General features: G+C 37.8%; 2 protein-coding genes across 3 annotated transcripts in view; one reads left to right on the top strand and one right to left on the bottom strand.

Annotated features, from left to right (window-relative positions):
• zgc:162144 (RD3 domain-containing protein) overlaps positions 1–2,641 on the top strand; it is a 5,701-nt gene extending 3,060 nt beyond the window's left edge. Inside the window, exon 3 of the mRNA XM_014005798.1 lies at positions 466–2,641. Coding sequence (XP_013861252.1) covers positions 466–835 — 370 coding nt within the window. The 3' untranslated portion in view covers positions 836–2,641. The remainder of the gene's footprint in view (positions 1–465) is intronic.
• stx5a (syntaxin 5A) lies at positions 2,126–8,397 on the bottom strand. 2 transcript variants are annotated; one of them, XM_014005754.1, is made up of 12 exons: positions 8,287–8,397; positions 7,704–7,929; positions 7,135–7,205; positions 6,230–6,285; positions 6,071–6,141; positions 5,867–5,983; positions 5,256–5,312; positions 5,075–5,156; positions 4,112–4,198; positions 3,858–3,955; positions 3,611–3,732; positions 2,126–3,325 (listed from the first exon to the last, which is right to left on the bottom strand). In XM_014005754.1, the coding sequence occupies exons 2-12, from the start codon at positions 7,764–7,766 to the stop codon at positions 3,166–3,168; spliced, it is 984 nt and encodes a 327-aa protein (XP_013861208.1). In that variant the 5' UTR covers positions 7,767–7,929; positions 8,287–8,397; the 3' UTR covers positions 2,126–3,165. The 2 variants fall into 2 exon arrangements, with proteins under 2 accessions (XP_013861208.1, XP_013861218.1); XM_014005764.1 differs by lacking the exon at positions 4,112–4,198.
• Positions 8,398–16,705: the final 8,308 nt, after the last annotated feature.

Here is a 16,705-nt window from a genome sequence, read left to right as displayed (position 1 = left end):
GGTCACCTCCTAATAAATATTACATAAAATCTAACTGCTCATTTTAAATCAATACTTTTACTTTTAATTCTTAAGTACAAAAAATTATCAGACACTTTAAGACTTTTACTCAAATAATATTCCTGAAGGAGACTTTTAACTTTTACACAAGTAATTTTTTGGTATACTTTTACTCAAGTATCACTTTGTCATACTTTATACAACACTGTTAAAGTATTCAACAGACATTTGACATTGACATTTCGTGGTACAGATGTTTAGAGGTTTTCCAGTTTCAGCACAAATCAATCAGGGTTTGTACTTTGACAGGGGTGTAGAGAGGGATTTCAGGGTCCTTATACAATGGGGGACACCTCAGGTCACGCCTCCATCTTCTCAGGCTCTACTCCTGTTTTTGCTCCGGCTGTTGATATAACTGTTTAAATGTGCACCAACCCAGATCAGAAGCTGCTCCTCCCTCTGCAGGTTCAGGAGGCTGGTGTCGCAGATGGAGCCCGAGGTCCACGAGGTCCCCCGCCTGTTTCGCACGGTGCTGCACAACTGCGTGGACGAGGTCAACGCGGATGACGTCCACGCCCCGAGTGCGTTTTTCGAGAAGCAGCAGCGCAGCAAGAGCCTCTCCTTCGTTACGTTCCGCACCAAGTTCTGCACGGGCCAGATGTTCAAGGGCAGCGGCCTGAGAGGGTCCAGGGGCAATCTGCAGCAGCAGGTGGATTGGTCTGATGAGGACGATGACGAGGAAGGAGAGGAGGAGGCCATCAGGGCCAGGGCAAGGAAAGGAAGGAGCAAGAGCATGCCAGATATCACCCCAATGGAGCAGAGTGCTCATGGGTGAAAAACAAAACAAATAAAAGAACAAAGGAGAAGATCAGCCATCTACCTGCAAATAAACTGTTTTTAAGAGGCTGAAATGTTTACTGTGAAAACACGGTTGAGTTTTTACCCACAGCAATGCCCTAATGACATGGTTAAAGTACCTGTGACATAAAATTTACATGAAAAACATTGCATTTTTGGATATAACATTAATAATGTATAACAACAACAACAACAAAAAGAAATTCAAGCCTGTTATTTGCATGTGCAATAACAGGAAGTGATGACAAAAGCAAAAGCCTGCATGTAAGCAGAACATAATGTCTAAAAACACTAACAGTAGTGAATTTGATGCTTCTTTAGTTTATTTTGAGAAATTCTCGGAGAGATGAAGAGTCAGAATTCAAACAATGTTGTCTCAACAAACAAAGATCAGGGAGTTCCCCTTTTTAAAGAATTCCCCTTTGACATCACTTCTTGTTTCACTTTGGTTGTGTTCAACAAAAATACATCAGTTAAGTGATAAAATGGATAAAATCATAATGTATTATATTTAATTTCTTTAATATTCAGATGATTTCTTCCACTTTTTGCATTTGTACAAAATGAATGTCACGGGCACTTTAACACAAGCAGCAGATTAAATAAAATTACCATTGTCACTACTTCAGCAATTTTACATTTATTATTACTACAAACAAAAAGTAGATGCTAGCTTAGCAGATTCATAAACCAAACTTGTCAAATTAACATTTTAACTGTCAAAAGGATAAGTATTATTTATCCTGAGAAAATTAACATTTTATCTTGTGATTTTTCTAATTCATCAGCTGTTTGAACCAACATCCCTAACACATAGTGTGAATAAAGAATAAAAATTATGACTCCTGCACCTCAGATAGCTTTAAAATCAAATGCTTGATGTAAGAATTCCTCATGAATAATTAAAGCAGCTTCTTATGCAACAACAAAAAGCTCCACATTTCCACTTCACTTGGATCTTTTAGCAAAATCATGGCAAACAGCAGTTAAAATCATGTCAATGTTTTTTATTGTCCATATATTTGAGCTATTAAACCTTGTTTTATTATTTAATACAATTAAAGCGTTGCTTTTTCATAACAGTGCCCGTGTTTTGCTTCAACAGCCGAATGGCTCAGATCTAAAATCTTTAGGACAGATTTCTGCCAGTTCAAATTGGTGAGGAATATTCCAACACAGGTAATGAGCCTGTGTGGGGTCAACAAACCGGAACCTCTCATAACTTCAGTTTAATAATTTATCTTAAGAAAAAGTCGAACCTCAGTGCCAGCATCCCATTATTTATTAATGTGCACTCTCTCTTCAATACATCATACCTATATGCACTATATACAATGAAGGAAGTCAAGGCATTTGGCTAAAAAAAACAAGGTGAAAATAGAAACCATTTCTTTTTTCTTTTTTTACAAAGTAATGGTCATTTAAATATTTGTCTTAAGAGGAAAAGGAGGGGAAGAAACGATAACAGAGATCCAACCAGACACTTCCAGGGAATCTGGTGGATCAAATCACTTCATTAAGGGTCGTCTCCATCCAGAGAAAACCCCTTCATAAGTTCCGATCCACTCCGTGGCAGTTTTAAAACACTTCCTGACTGCATCTGATGAGTTAGTTTAGATTAAAATACCAGTTTAATATAACTTTACACTCTGCGCGACTCAAGCTCAGTTCAGTTCAGACGGCTCTGCCTTCAAGCATCTTAGCTTTATATCACAGTTTAATAAGAGTACCCATTTGGCAAAAATCAACTTCATCAGAAACAAAACATAACTGAAAAAAAAAACAACAAAAAACAAAACAAAACAATATTATAAAGAAAAGTGGTGGACTAAGAATCTACTCAAGTTCTTCTAACAAAAAGAAGATAAAAAAGCAAACTAATATGAGAAAAGAGTCCAGTTCTATTGTTTGGCTTCGAAATAATTAAAAAATATATAATTAAAATGGGTGAAGAAGAAAAAAAAACAGTTTGCAGAATCAAACTATTAAATTACAGCCATTTTGAATAAATGTTTAACAATAGTTGGTCAAAGTAGAATGCAGAGCAGGCTTTTTGCTCCATTCACAATTTTATTTGGACAGAGTTCAACCTCCTCCTCCTTCAAGCTGCTGAGTCAAGAGTCCACGGCTTGCAGGCAACCAAAAAGGTCCGTATTCATTTCAACCCCAAGCCTCAGTTAAACCGTTACAAAGAAGTCTGTCTCTCCAGTAAGCTTTGGGTCTCGGTCCAACTCTAGCTTTTTAAATCTCAATCAGTTTGATGTGCTTCCACCCCCTCCCTCCAGCTGGTTTTCTTTTTTTTTACTTTTAGGCAAAGAAGACGACAAAGATGATAAAGAAAACAGCGAGAACAAGAAAGATCTTGATCATCAGCCAGCGGTTGGAGGAGACGGACTGGAAGTATTTGAGGATTTCTGTGTGAGCAGCCTCAACATTCAGCTGTGTGTCCTCCACGTTGGCATCGATCCTGAGAGAAGAGGGCAACAGGAAGTGAGAGGTGACCGTCAAACCACACTTTTCTTTTTAAAGAAGGCTAAAGAGGAAGTATTTATACTGTTCAAAAAATATACCAAAGTTTAATTTGACATTTCTACTGAATGTGGGTATACTTCCGAACTTTGTGTTTAGTAGATAATTTCTTTGTTGTAACAATGCTTTCTGGCAACAAATCTTATACTGTTGGAAAGCCTGTTAATTTGCATTTTAAATGGAACCACATTTGTAAGGAACATGCATTTGTGGGATGTCTCACCTCTGAACAGTCTCCTCCTGCTCTTTAACCATGTGTGCCAGCTGCTGGAATATAGAACCCAGCTCCACGATGGTGCTCTCGATGTTCTGCATGGTGTCTGCACGGCTCTGGATATACGACTCCTTGAACGAGAAAACAATAAACATTTGAAAAATGCCAGTGTTTCTGTCAAATATCTCAGCAAGGAAAACCTCCACTGCACACCTACTGACTTTAAAAGAGCGTTTCTCTAATTGTGACAGTCTACCTGCTCGTCAATAAGCATTAATGAGTTGCTTTGAGAGTCCATGTCGATGGCTACGTCGCCCATGCTCCGAGATTCATCCTGCATCAGGACCGAGCTCTCTGAAAGGAAAAAATACACCTGTGATCAACAAGATTGGGTCAAAACTCTGAATGTTACAGGGGCAAAGCAGGAAAAACAAAAACAAAAAAAGAGAGACAGCAGGCATGTACAGGAGCTAGAACCCACTGTGAGAGGCAAGCGTTCCAGGAAAATACCTTTTAAATTTGTGGTTGTATAGCCCTGGTAGTCATTGCGCGGCTCGCGAGCTGCATGCGGCTCCTGGGCCCCTTTTTTGCGGCTCCCTAAAATATTTTTTAATTCTTGCATTACAGAGGACCAAATACAGTGATAATCATTCACAAGGACTTTAAGCAGTGCCCTACCACAGCTGTTGTGCTCTAGAAGTCAAAACATCTCCGCAACTTGTGAAGAAAACTGGAAGCGGCATGCTCTTCGGTGGCATGCACTTTGATTGTTGTCGGATAATTAATGCACAACTAAGACGTTAAAATTTCAGTAAGAAATTGCCAATTCTCTTCCCCACCCCCGAATTTTTGTCTCCAATTTTGACAGCCAGGTCAGATATCACCTTCAGTTTACGAAAAATGTTGCCGATCAGAACTGAACCACACTTATTTACAGAGTGGTATTCCAAGAAATATGAAACATTACAAACATTTCTTATTTCATCTTTCAACAAGTTTACAATAAGGAAATGTATCAAATTTAGGCTAAAAATCCTGAAGTAAATACCATTTTATTAGCTGTGTAATTTGATGCAAAAAAAAACATTTAAGAGGAGCTCCGAGTACATTTTAGACTATTTTTAGTAAAAAACAAATTGTTCTGTAATAATAGAAATTTAACAGGAAGCAGATGTGTAACACTGCCTACACATAAAAGCAAATTTAAGTCTCGTTTGCTACTCTTTCATGACTCATCTGCTCAGATACACTATCGTTTTGCTGAGGGTTGTTTGCTCAAACGACACGAGATTTTTAAGCGTTTAATGTGGGTTTAGACTGAATACGCTGCACAAACTGTCCCCATATTGAGTGAACACAGCAGAACGAAGCTACATAAACATGCTATATTGTTGCCACAAATTTAAAATGGGACATTTGTAAGAATTGTTGCACATGACAGCGAGACTGAAGCTGAGATGGAGGCAGACTTACTGAAGTTGTTGGCCATCATAGGTGAAGACGAGGCGGGAGGCTGGGAGAACTGTTCTCTCCTGCTGCGCTGCTGCTTCAGGTTCTATAGAGGAGACAAACCACAGAAAATTATATGGACATGTCTCTTTAAAAACTCTACTTAAAGGGTGCTTTTAGAATAAGGTTCAATAACAGCTCTTACCTCAGTTCTGATTTCTAAAACTGATTTGAAGTCATTCGACATAGAAGCCAGTTTGGACTGTAACAAAGAATACAAAAAATATATAAAACCACATTTCAGTGTAATGCAGACAGAATTTAAAGCAGTATTTTTGTATTAAAATAGTCAAAAAGGTGTAATTTAACAATACAAAAATGTTACAACTTTTTAACTACAGTTTTCCCAATAGATGGTTCTCTTTTAATGTGCCACTAGACATTGAGACAAAAGGATAAGTGGCTAGGACCTAGCATTAGCAACGTGGCACTCTCCTACTGTGGCATTGGAAATTATATGCGCCGCTCATCTTCATCTGTCATTAAAAATGTTGCTGTATCACTCCGCTCACATGCCACCACAGTAGTGCGGTATCTCCTGGTAGTGTCTGCCTTGGTCAACGTTTCCCCACCCCGAATTTTTTTATAGCTAATGTTTGTGGTTCCTCCATATTAGTTTACAAGCTAAATGCTAGCCCACAAACATGGAGTGGATGGTGAAAAAGTATCATCAATGAGAACCATCCTAACATGTACTTCTTTAGAGCTTATTCATTATTTATACGTTTCTCTGAAATGAAACTTTTATGAATTCACCTGTAATGACACGACTATAGTGTTCGAATGGGTTTGGATGTGTCGACCACCCGGAGCGCCACGAGACCTCACCAAGTCCTGCAGCTGTGCAATCTGTTTGTTTAGGCTGTTGATGTCCTGCAAACATAAAACATCACTAAATCTCAGCAATTTTTAAATAAATATTGTAAACCTGATATTTCAAAAGGCACTGGCGTAACCTACTTGTTTAATAATGTAAGTTAGCTCCTCGATCTCCACTGCCTTGTCGTCAAATAAAGATTTCTTTTTGGCCACTGGAAGATCAATAACATGCAAAAATGAGCCTTTTAGACAAAATCACATACAGATTTCCTGCTGAAGGAATATAAAACGAACACTTACAAATAGTGAGCTTTTCCAATTTGGCGAACGTATTGCTCAAGTCTTTTCCAATTCTCCTACAAAGAAAACAAAATAAATGGTGTACAAATACTAAGGAAATTTAGATTTTTGCATATTTAAGTTATATTCAATAAAACATATCAGTATTTAGCTGTGGTTGTCACTTTATAGGCCATTCATAGGTAGGCAATAATAAAAAAATTGATCATTTATTCCAGTGGTTCCCAAACTTTTCAGCTTCTGACTCACAAAATAAAAGCAGCAGAGACCTGTGCCCCCAACTATTTTTGGTTGATAAAAGATTGGTATCTGGTCAAATGAATAAGGGCAAAGTTACAGTATTCATTATGCTATTGTCATCCATTTCTAGGTACACTGACTTCACTCTTTTGTAACAACTAAGACAAAAAGCAGTTGTTTTTAGTCATTTTTAAATGCAATTAATTTTGAAAATATTTTAAAAACCCCTCCTTGATGTTTCAGGACACACAGTGGGGTCCTGATCACAACTTTGGGAACCACTGGTTTATTCTATTTAACATGCAGTAAAACAAACAGCATATTTGTAAGTGAGCCACCAACATGAAAGGTTTATAATCTGAAAGTACTGCCAAAACAAAGAAGCCTGCAGAGCAAAACTTGTCTGGCTCACAGAATGCACTAAACACTGTAACACTCAGCTAGATACAACAAAAATACGAAGGCCCTTTGATGGACCAGATGTGGTTGGCCAGAGGTAGTCCACGGCCCAGCAACAAATAAATCAAACAACTGGGCCGCTTGCGACATCCCATCTTAAAAACAATGCCACCAGTGCTAGACCTGGCCCACATTGCAATGCCAGCAGTGATACCAGATCTGACCCACAACTTCCTGCTAGGTGAGGGAGGCTATCAGGATCTTACTTGGCCATGAGTGTGAAGTCGCTGCGCTGCTTGAGGGCATTAAGAGCTGGCTTACTGGGCTGGACTCCATTCTGAGAGGGAGAGATACAAATAAAAAACAAGAGGCTTAAATAAAGAATAAAAGGTCATGAAGTACCAATACACAAGATTTCGTAAAAAAAAAAAATCTAGGAAAATAAAAAGAAATGTATTGTTCAGTTCATTACTTGAATATAAACTCTAAATTCGTACTACAGGTGTTTTGATTGAACAAAGTTTGTAGTTTCTTATGAACCTGCTTCAGTGCAGTTTGTTTGTAATCAAATTCTTCCAAACAGGATAATCAAGAATCATAGGACAGATTGACTACTGTGAAAAAAACAAAAAACAAGACACCAAGAAAACAGGAAACAAAAAGCAAAAGTAACTAAACATTTATATGAAGCTACTTAAAAATAGCAATCAGTGAAAGCAAATTAATATAATTTAGGTTAACATTTTTAGTAAGTTTGGGATAATTTAATCTAATTTTAATGTTAAATGTCACTGACATAACTGTGCTGAGGTGGCTTTTGTTTACTCCAACATACCTGTCTGCCCTGGAGGGATTTACAGGCCGACTGGAACTCGACGGTTCGGTCACGGCACGTCATTCTGACGCCAGTAAAAAGTGTCAGCAGGGTGATCCGCACCACTTAGACTGAAGAGTCCCCCCTTCACCTGAATTCTGTCTGATGAATAATAAATCCCTCCCGATGTGCGGACCAACTCACATCCAAGGAGGAGTATCCTTCATGAACATACGGACAAACATGTCTGCGACGAAGGAAAGACATCCATTAGTTGAACTGCTACAAAAAATACCTTTAGTTCCTCAAAAACACGACAAAAACTGTATCAAAAAAGACCGGAAAAAAAAGTAAACCACTGTACTCTCCACACAAGAGCCAAACATAAGTATCATTAGGTAATAGTGATTGGCTCAAGTCTTGGAGAACCATCACGACGCACAGCTGATCTCGGCCTTACCGGCTAACCGGCTAACGATTAGCTAAAGAACGCTAACAGGCTTACGCCCGGTTTCCTTTACCATTACCGTCCATTAACTTCGCTCTAAAACCACCACCACCGCGTTCATTGTTAATTACAACACAAATACTTATTTAGGCTTACCTGAATTGATATCACACCCTGTTTCGACAGTCCTCGATGGCTCTAGAGAGAAGAAGTCAGCCGTGTAGTTAAAGTTTCGATCCGGGTCATTTCCGGAGTTGACGTCACTGCCACGTCTACTTTACAGAGACGGAGAAAAAAAAACCCTGCTGTTTTAGATTGATGCCGCTAGGGGGCAACATTTCTCCTAATTAAGATGGTTGGCCTGCAGCAAAAATAAATACAAAGAATGACGTAAAAAAGTTTTAAAATTAATTTATGCTTCATATGAGACAATTAAATTCGGACTGAATTAGAATAAATGTGTTTGTTTTATCATGTTTTATAAGAAAAATTGTTCTCGGATTATTTGTGACACTAATTGAGCTGAACAGTAAGGTCTGATGTGGATAGTTTTAAACATGTTAGAGAAGTATTACTGAAAATTAATTAAACAGTCTGTTCTGGAGTTTCTGTTTCAGATCTGTTTGCCATAATGCTGACATGTATGTTGTTGAGGAATAAGATATGATTGGCTGCTGCCTCAGGCGAGTCGACCTGCAGGTATGGTATGGAAAGATGAAGATAAGATCCAGCAGACTCTCTGAAGTCCTTTTGCTCCTGCTGGTACCCGCATCCTCCTCCAGACAGGATTAAGCATGCCTAAACCACAACTATGTCTTCACCTGCTGGACCCCCAACCACAAAAAAAAAAAAAAAAAAAAAAAAAAAAAAAAAAAAAAAATCAGCTCAGCTATACCTGTCAGCTTTTAGTCCTCACTTTAGTCCACCCAGGACAACAATTCTTCTGTTCATGCTTTGAAACATTCATCTTTGTGATGTTGCCAAATATTTAAATTTATTTTCTTGTACATATCATCCATATTTAATCTTATTCAAACTATTTAGGTCAATCTGTGTAGTTGTTTAAATCAGCACATTTTTTTGTATTGAAGTGTATGATAAAAGGGGACTGAACCCTAAAATAAATTATCAGATATTTTGATGTGTGGTTCATGTGGAAAGGTTAAGCACAGGTTTATAACTCATTTGAGAAAACAGAATATAAACCTGACTGATGAACAGTTAGCTTTAGCACATCTGGTGCAACCTGGTGCAGAAATTATATTATATTTCTGCCGCAATAACTGCAAAATAATGTTTTGAGAATGGAAAATTGTATATTTGTTCCACACAGTTCTTTGTAAATAGTTGAATAAATGATATGAAAGTTTATAATAAGTAAAAGCATAAAGTATAAAGTTTATAATATAGTCTTATTTATGTGTTTTTTATTTATGTGTGCGCATGTCTTGTTTATAATAGTCTTGTGAATATTTGAGAGCATAAATTAAAAACTGTTTTTAATCTTTCCACAGACACCCAACACATCTAAACAATCATTTTCTAAGTTTAAAATGACAAAAACTCTCCTCAGTTTCACATTGTCTTCTGTGATTATGGGGACAACATGTTGGCCTTTTGAAACGCCACGTTGTAAACTTCAACATGGTGATGGAGATTACCATCAGGGATTTTTAAAAACCACTCACTTCTTTATCAAAGGTGAAATCTTCACGCTTAGTTCCTAATTTGTTGACTTTGCACATAATGTTTCCCACGCTGTAAAAATAAAAGAGTAAATCTTTTATCTTTTAGGCTGATGTCCTTCAGTGGAGAGAGACAGGCAAGGTCTGTGGATGTTGAAGATAACAAAGTTTGTTTTTCGGCCAAATACAATATAAAAAAAGTTCTTTGTGTTCACATTTACCATGCTAACACTGAACTGCATCTCACATTTTTCTCTCTCGCACACACTGATACCATCTAACAACACACACGGTCACAGACCAGATAGAGTCCAGTACCTGCTTCGACACAGCTGCTGCTACACTGAGCAGGATGCAAACCATGGCTGCAGTTTTTAGAAAAAACACAGCCTGAAAGCAGAAAAAAGCAATAATATAGGAAGTCCTGGTTTGAAGCAGACTGAGAGAAACAAAGCATAAAGGGACAAAGAGGGACCAGATGGGAAGGAGACATGAACTGATGCATAACAACATGAGATACAGTATATCAAGAAATGTGGTGTTTCTTTTTTAATAAGAATTTTGGAGCTTTTAGAGATGCAAAACTCTTAAAAATAAATCCTGGAAGGGAAGCATCCTCTCTGCATCAAGATATATGACTCACTCTGTCCTTTTCTCTTTCTCTGTCTCCCTAATCTTGCAGCTATATTTAGTTCTGGCATCATGCCCTTCGACAGGGAGGTTGGTAGCGGCAGCACTTTACTGTAGCTCTTCTCATCTTCCTCTCCTTTTTCCCTCCTTCTAATTCTCATTTTCTTCTCCTTTCCTTTCCTTTCCTTTCCTTTCCTTTCCTTTCCTTTCCTTTCCTTTCCTCTCCTTTCCTTTCCTTTCCTTTCCTTTCCTTTCCTTTCCTTTCCTTTCCTTTCCTTTCCTTTCCTTTCCTTTCCTTTCCTTTCCTTTCCTTTCCNTTCCTTTCCTTTCCTTTCCTTTCCTTTCCTTTCCTTTCCTTTCCTTTCCTTTCCTCTCCTTTCCTTTCCTTTCCTTTCCTTTCCTTTCCTTTCAATGGATTTTACAGTTTTGTCATACATCTATAAATACATGTTTATAAGTTAAATGGATAATTCGGATGTTTTGAGGTGAGGTTCAGTTGAAAGGTTTTAAATAATCATTATCTAACCTATTGTAGATAGCTCTTTGAACACTCATAGTTTGAAGACTTTTTTTGCAATCCAAAAAAAGTTGAAAACAAAACAAAACTGGACTTCTATTCTGCAGCTGAAGACCTTTTTTTCCTCACATTTTTTGAATTGAGAGGGCTTCCTGGGCAGGAAGTGAAACATTTTCAGTTTTAGAATAGAAGTCCAGTTGTTTTGTTTTTCTTGTTTTAGATTGATCATGATGACCTGAATGACTGGGAATCTTCACCAGCATATTTTGAAGTATACTGATGAGCTAGTCTGACTCCAATCTCAAAATTTTCACAGCAGCTCTTGAAATAATAATTTCACATATCTTTAGTTTCCTATTGCATGTTAATTTCACTGAAATATATTGATATTCCTACCTGAAGTGATTCATTTAGCTGCAACTACTGTACTTTGTGCTTTAAAACAGAGTTTTAGGTAAAGAATCAAACAATGTAAAATTCATGTCAATATAAGGGTTTATATCACAGTGTTTTTATGAACTGCTCTTAAGATTTTGCCCATTTAATGTGGTGTCCTTGTCTCAAATCTTGTCATTGTCTGGGTTACCTACAATGACAACATGACACTTTCACCTCTTCCTTTTGTTTCAAGATGGCAACAACCCACTTTGATCTTGGTTCCACCACTCCACTGGGTTAGCTTGTTAATCTGATTAGAAATTAAGTTTAAATCCTTAATTCAAGGTCCTTCAAAAGCTATCTACAGCGGGTAAGATATTAACTGTTCATAGTGGCTTTAATAGGCAGTAACTACATATATCAGGAAGCATTTGGTTTGCAGTAATAAATGTTAAAGTGCAATCAAATGGAGATTAAACATCGTTAACTGCAGGAGGAAATCAGGGTCAAATACTGACCAGTTCTGCTGCAGTCAGTCAGATTCAGATCATGATCAAAATGTTTGTTTTTATTTTACTTTCTGCATCACTTTAAGGAAACTCATATTAGTCTTTCCCAACGCAACTTGAGTTTGAATCTGCAGCCCTGACACTGACCACCGAGCTGCTGCAGCCCCTACAAAGTGTGAACACAACACCAAATAAATTCTTCAATCAGAGGCTCTCACACACTTGCAACAACAAAAATAAACTCCTCTTCTCTACACATTCCTGACACAGAAGCACAAATTCAGCAAGAAAAGAGCACCAGATTTAAACGCAAGTGACTGCAAGAGCCTCATGAGTGTTTGAATAAATTAAAATTTCACACAGACAGAGTGAGAGAGAGAGAGAGAGAGAGAGAGATTGAGGTTGCACACACCTTTGTACTTCTGACTCAGCAGCACAGATGAGAGGAGGCGTAGGAACAATATTATGTCTCAAAACATCACGTCACATCGCGTACGCACTTTTCGCGGAGCCACAACTCCCAGGGTGGCAGCGTAATGAAAAAAGGCCTGTTTATCTTTCATTAGAGCCAAACGAGAGAACCAAAAACAAAAAGAAACAAAAGCAGGAGCAGGAGGAGGAGGACAGAGCCGAGAGCAAATCCGACGGGCAGGAAGAGAACAAAAAAAAGGGGGTTTATATGAAAAATAAGACATTTCCTTTAATAACATCTGTAACATCATGGTTGTGTTCTGGTATAGTTCTGAATATATTTGAGGATGCAGAATACACTTTCATGAGGACACTGAATCAGTTACTTTTTGCTAATACAACAAAAACCTGCATTGTTTTCTACAGACATCATAAAAGGGCACAAATGGTGTAGCAGCAAAACAAGAGTGTAGTTCTTCTCTCTACGTAGGCTACAGTAGTAATTGCAGAGTAGAGATTCATCGCAAGGAACAGCTAAAATGAAAATTACAAATACATTTCTAAAATATGCACTAAGTCATACACAGTATGGATATGACAGATTATTAGATGCTATATAGTTCAGTAAGGTAAGTTATATTTAGACACCGGAGGCTGAACAGCAGACTGCGCAGACACAAATCACAGAGATGTTTGAGGCTCACGAGATAAGGACATCTGAATAAGATATTAACACGTCTACCCTTTAATCTGCAGGGGTCGTGACGTCAGAAAGACAGGACAGATAACAGCACATCTCAGCAGTTTTACCTAAGAACAGGAGAAAACTTGGTCAAAACATGTAGAAGCTGGACCCTGAAATGTTCTCTGAGCACTGCAGTTTCAGAAGGAATGTTTAACGTCACACAGGTCTACATGAGAGGAAAACATGTCACGTTTCTTCTTAATAATATACATTTTTACTTCCTGTGTTCCAGGGGACTGGTTCTCATATATGTGCTCTGCAATCTCAAACGCAAGTGCAATCTACTGAAGCTCAAGGACTCTGAGATTTCCCAAAATATTTGTTAAAATAAGCCTTTTCTTCAATTATTATTGGAAAAAATATGGAAAATAATTTAATTAATGCAAATAAAGAAACACGAATGATTGGAAAAGTAAGTAAAGGAGAACCTCTAAACAGTTCTGATGTTTGCAAAGTGGGATTCTGTGGAAAGTTTATAAACAACTAGTATCTTACCTGTTATAGATAGCTCTACAGTATGACCTTAAATTGAAGAAACAGCTGCAACAGCTACTTACCCTTTTAAATAGCTACAGTATCCTATATAAAGAACAAAAAATATGTTGAAAGTTAATAAAAAGGTACTTTAATCAACCCTTTGAAATTATTAAAAGTTCATTTTTTTAAATGGCAACAATTCACTTTGGTCTTGACATTATTTCGTCAACTATTTGGTCAGAATTAAACTTTATTTTTCTAAACTGAGGCTGTTCTACAGCAAGTAAGGTAACAATTGTTTATAATCTTTCCACTGAACCCCACATCACATGGTCTGATCCACCCCCTAACGGAATGGTTGTAAAAATAAATTAATTGGGAAGTACACGTTCTTGCTATAAGTTAGATGAGAAAACTGATACAATAACTCATGTATCATATAAATATGCAGTTCAGCTCATCAGCTGGGTGGTTTATTGTGGTATTAAGAAAGAAAACAAGACTAAAGCAGCTCAACTCTTTCCAAAAGTAACATAATCTCCCTTTAACTGAGACCTTTAACCTCTCCACCTAGGAGGTCTGTGCACCAGGACCATCTGCCATTAAAACCCAACTTGTCTGAATGTTCTTTGAGTTTTCTCAAAGAGACAGATTTTAGCTTTTAGGACAAACAATGTCTTCAGCTTCGTTGAGCTGAATCTGTTTTTAACCAAACTAAGCAGCGCTGCTTTAGATTTGAAGCTGTTATTTATGCTCATGAAGCAGAAAAAATAAAAACTTCAACTTCGAACTTCAGTCGGACAATGAGAATAAGGAGGTCTAACTAAATTGTCTCAGGTGTCGTGAGAGGGGTTAACTTTGGTTTTGTAGTTCTACAGGTGTTGCTGACAAGAATTTGGAAAAATTTCAGCTGAGAGTCATTACTAAAAACCACCAAATGAAGTGCCTTTAAAAATATTCTGGTCCTTCTGTCAGTCTTGTGTATTTGTATTTCTGCGGTATATATCCCGATTATAAGAAACATCCATGTTTGCAGTGGTGGGCACCGCTAACCAAAAAGCTAGCTTTGCTAACTCAATTCGCTTAATGAAAATATAGCCTTTCCTAATGCTAAACATGTAAAATAAAAATAGCTGAATTTAACACAAAAAGCTAATCGCTAACCACTAAGACGACTGTCAGTCAGTCTGCGTCACCAGCCTTCGTCTCTTTCCAGCTGAAGACTGGTGGGACTGACACAATCCTGCTGATGTTAGTTTGTAAGTTAGCTGTTAACTGACTTAAAGTTGGAAAAACCTAATTTATCAGAGGCCAATTGTCTGCTAATGGTTTTCAAAGTTAGTAAAAAACAAGTCTGCTAAACAAAAAAATTAGCTTCACTAATGCTAAGCCACAAAAACATAAAAAACATTAGTGGAAGCTAAAGCTAACAGCTAATTGCTAGCTGCTAAGATGACTGTCACTCAGTCTGCATCACACGTCTTTGTCTCCTTCCAGCCGAAGACTGGTGGGACTGATACAAACATGATGTTAGTCTATTAGTTAGCTGTTAGGCTACCAGACTTAAAGTTGCCAAAACCTAATATATCGGAAACTAATTGGTTTGCTAACAGTTTTCAAAATGAGTGAAAAAGCTAATCCACTAAACGAAAAATTAGTTCCGCTGTTTTATTAGCTGTTAGCTGGACCATGCCCACCACAAGCATGCTTATATTTATCCTATAAAATATGAAATATAACATTAATAATCTCATATAACTTAATAGTACACTTCCCAAAAATAATTACTGCATGGTTGTAATTGGTCATTAACTTTGAGGCTAAAAAAGCTCTGGGAAATCATCTTTATCACTTTTTCACACAGTGTCTGGTCTGTGTTTGGAGGACCAGCTCAGCTCTCCTGTCATAGAAAAATCTTCTCTTCAAACCAGTAATAATCAGTCCCTACACCAGAGACATGTGCTTATTGCCAAATGATCTAACACAGAGAAAGTAACAATAATGCTCTAATACTTTGTCATTAGTATAGTATACATAGAGGTAGTGATTGAAGCGTTGATTGACAGCAAATAACACTGAACAAAGGGCATGAAAAAAAACAATCTCATCTCAGGAGAGTATAAATACAAAGCTTATCTCAGCAGCCACTCGAACAAAGTTCAGGTAGCTTCAGGGCTTACACATAAATAGTTCACACTGGAGGCTACATGATGTTTCTGGGTGTTTTCTTCAATCGGCAGGTTTGGGTGAAACCTGACAGGACGGAGGAGGAGAGTGAGTGCAGACAGGCGTCGTGAAGTTTTTTGTTTTCTAATCCTAAACCGTAATATGGCATGGGTTAAATGTTCTTGGTTAAATTTGGCGTAGCTGATGGGCTCTGAATGGGTGTTGGGGTGAAAAAAACGGGCTTTAAACTCCCTGACCTGCCACTTCAGCTCCTCTCTGAGCTCTGCACACTGACTGACAAGCTGCTCGGGAAGTGAGCCGTCACATTTCAAAACCCTGTTTTCAGCCCAGCAGCCAAAACGAAACAAAACAAGAAACCCCTAAGATTCACTCAGAATATAAACAAGTCATGTTTTGAACGAATAATACTCTCCCCATCCGGTCTCTAACACGCAACAACAATAGCTATGTTTTCCTTTCACCGCACCAGGGATGACTATTTGCTTGGTTTCTGTGTGCTGCCCACAACACCACCCCAGTGATTGTTTGAATTACACACTGTAATGTATAGAGTCCCCCATTTGTGGCTCGTGTGAGCCCTCTCTGTTTAAATTCAACACATTTAAAGTGGGCCACCCAGCGTGACTCGTTATGCAGAAGGATTAAAGATGAACACAAACAGAAAAAAAAAGAGAAACATTCTGCAATATAATCTGCAATATCTTTCCAATCAGGTCGACAGAATTATAATAAAATATAAAAGTGACATGTTATAAAATACTCTATGCAGATTTTGCTTTAAATCGCAAAATAAACTGACACATCTGTACAAATAAAAAGCTTATGGCTACCTGCATTCATTTCACATTGCATGTATGTGAGTAAATATGAATATGTGCTGAATAGTGTCGTCTGTGTTCCTGGTATTAGAAGTGTGTGTGTGTGTGTGTGTGTGTGTGTGNAGCGGGGTGTGTTAAGGAGCTGAATGGAGCTCGGCGTGGTGATTACTGGAGCTCCTAATTTGAGTAATGAGGCCGGGGTGAGAGGAGAAGTGTGG

The sequence above is a fragment of the Austrofundulus limnaeus genome, unplaced genomic scaffold, assembly GCF_001266775.1.
Source record: "Austrofundulus limnaeus strain Quisiro unplaced genomic scaffold, Austrofundulus_limnaeus-1.0 Scaffold1, whole genome shotgun sequence".
NCBI classification, from domain to species: Eukaryota; Metazoa; Chordata; class Actinopteri; order Cyprinodontiformes; family Rivulidae; genus Austrofundulus; species Austrofundulus limnaeus.
The sequence above is the reverse complement of the archived record's forward strand: the minus strand, read 5'-3'. Positions and strand labels throughout refer to the sequence as shown.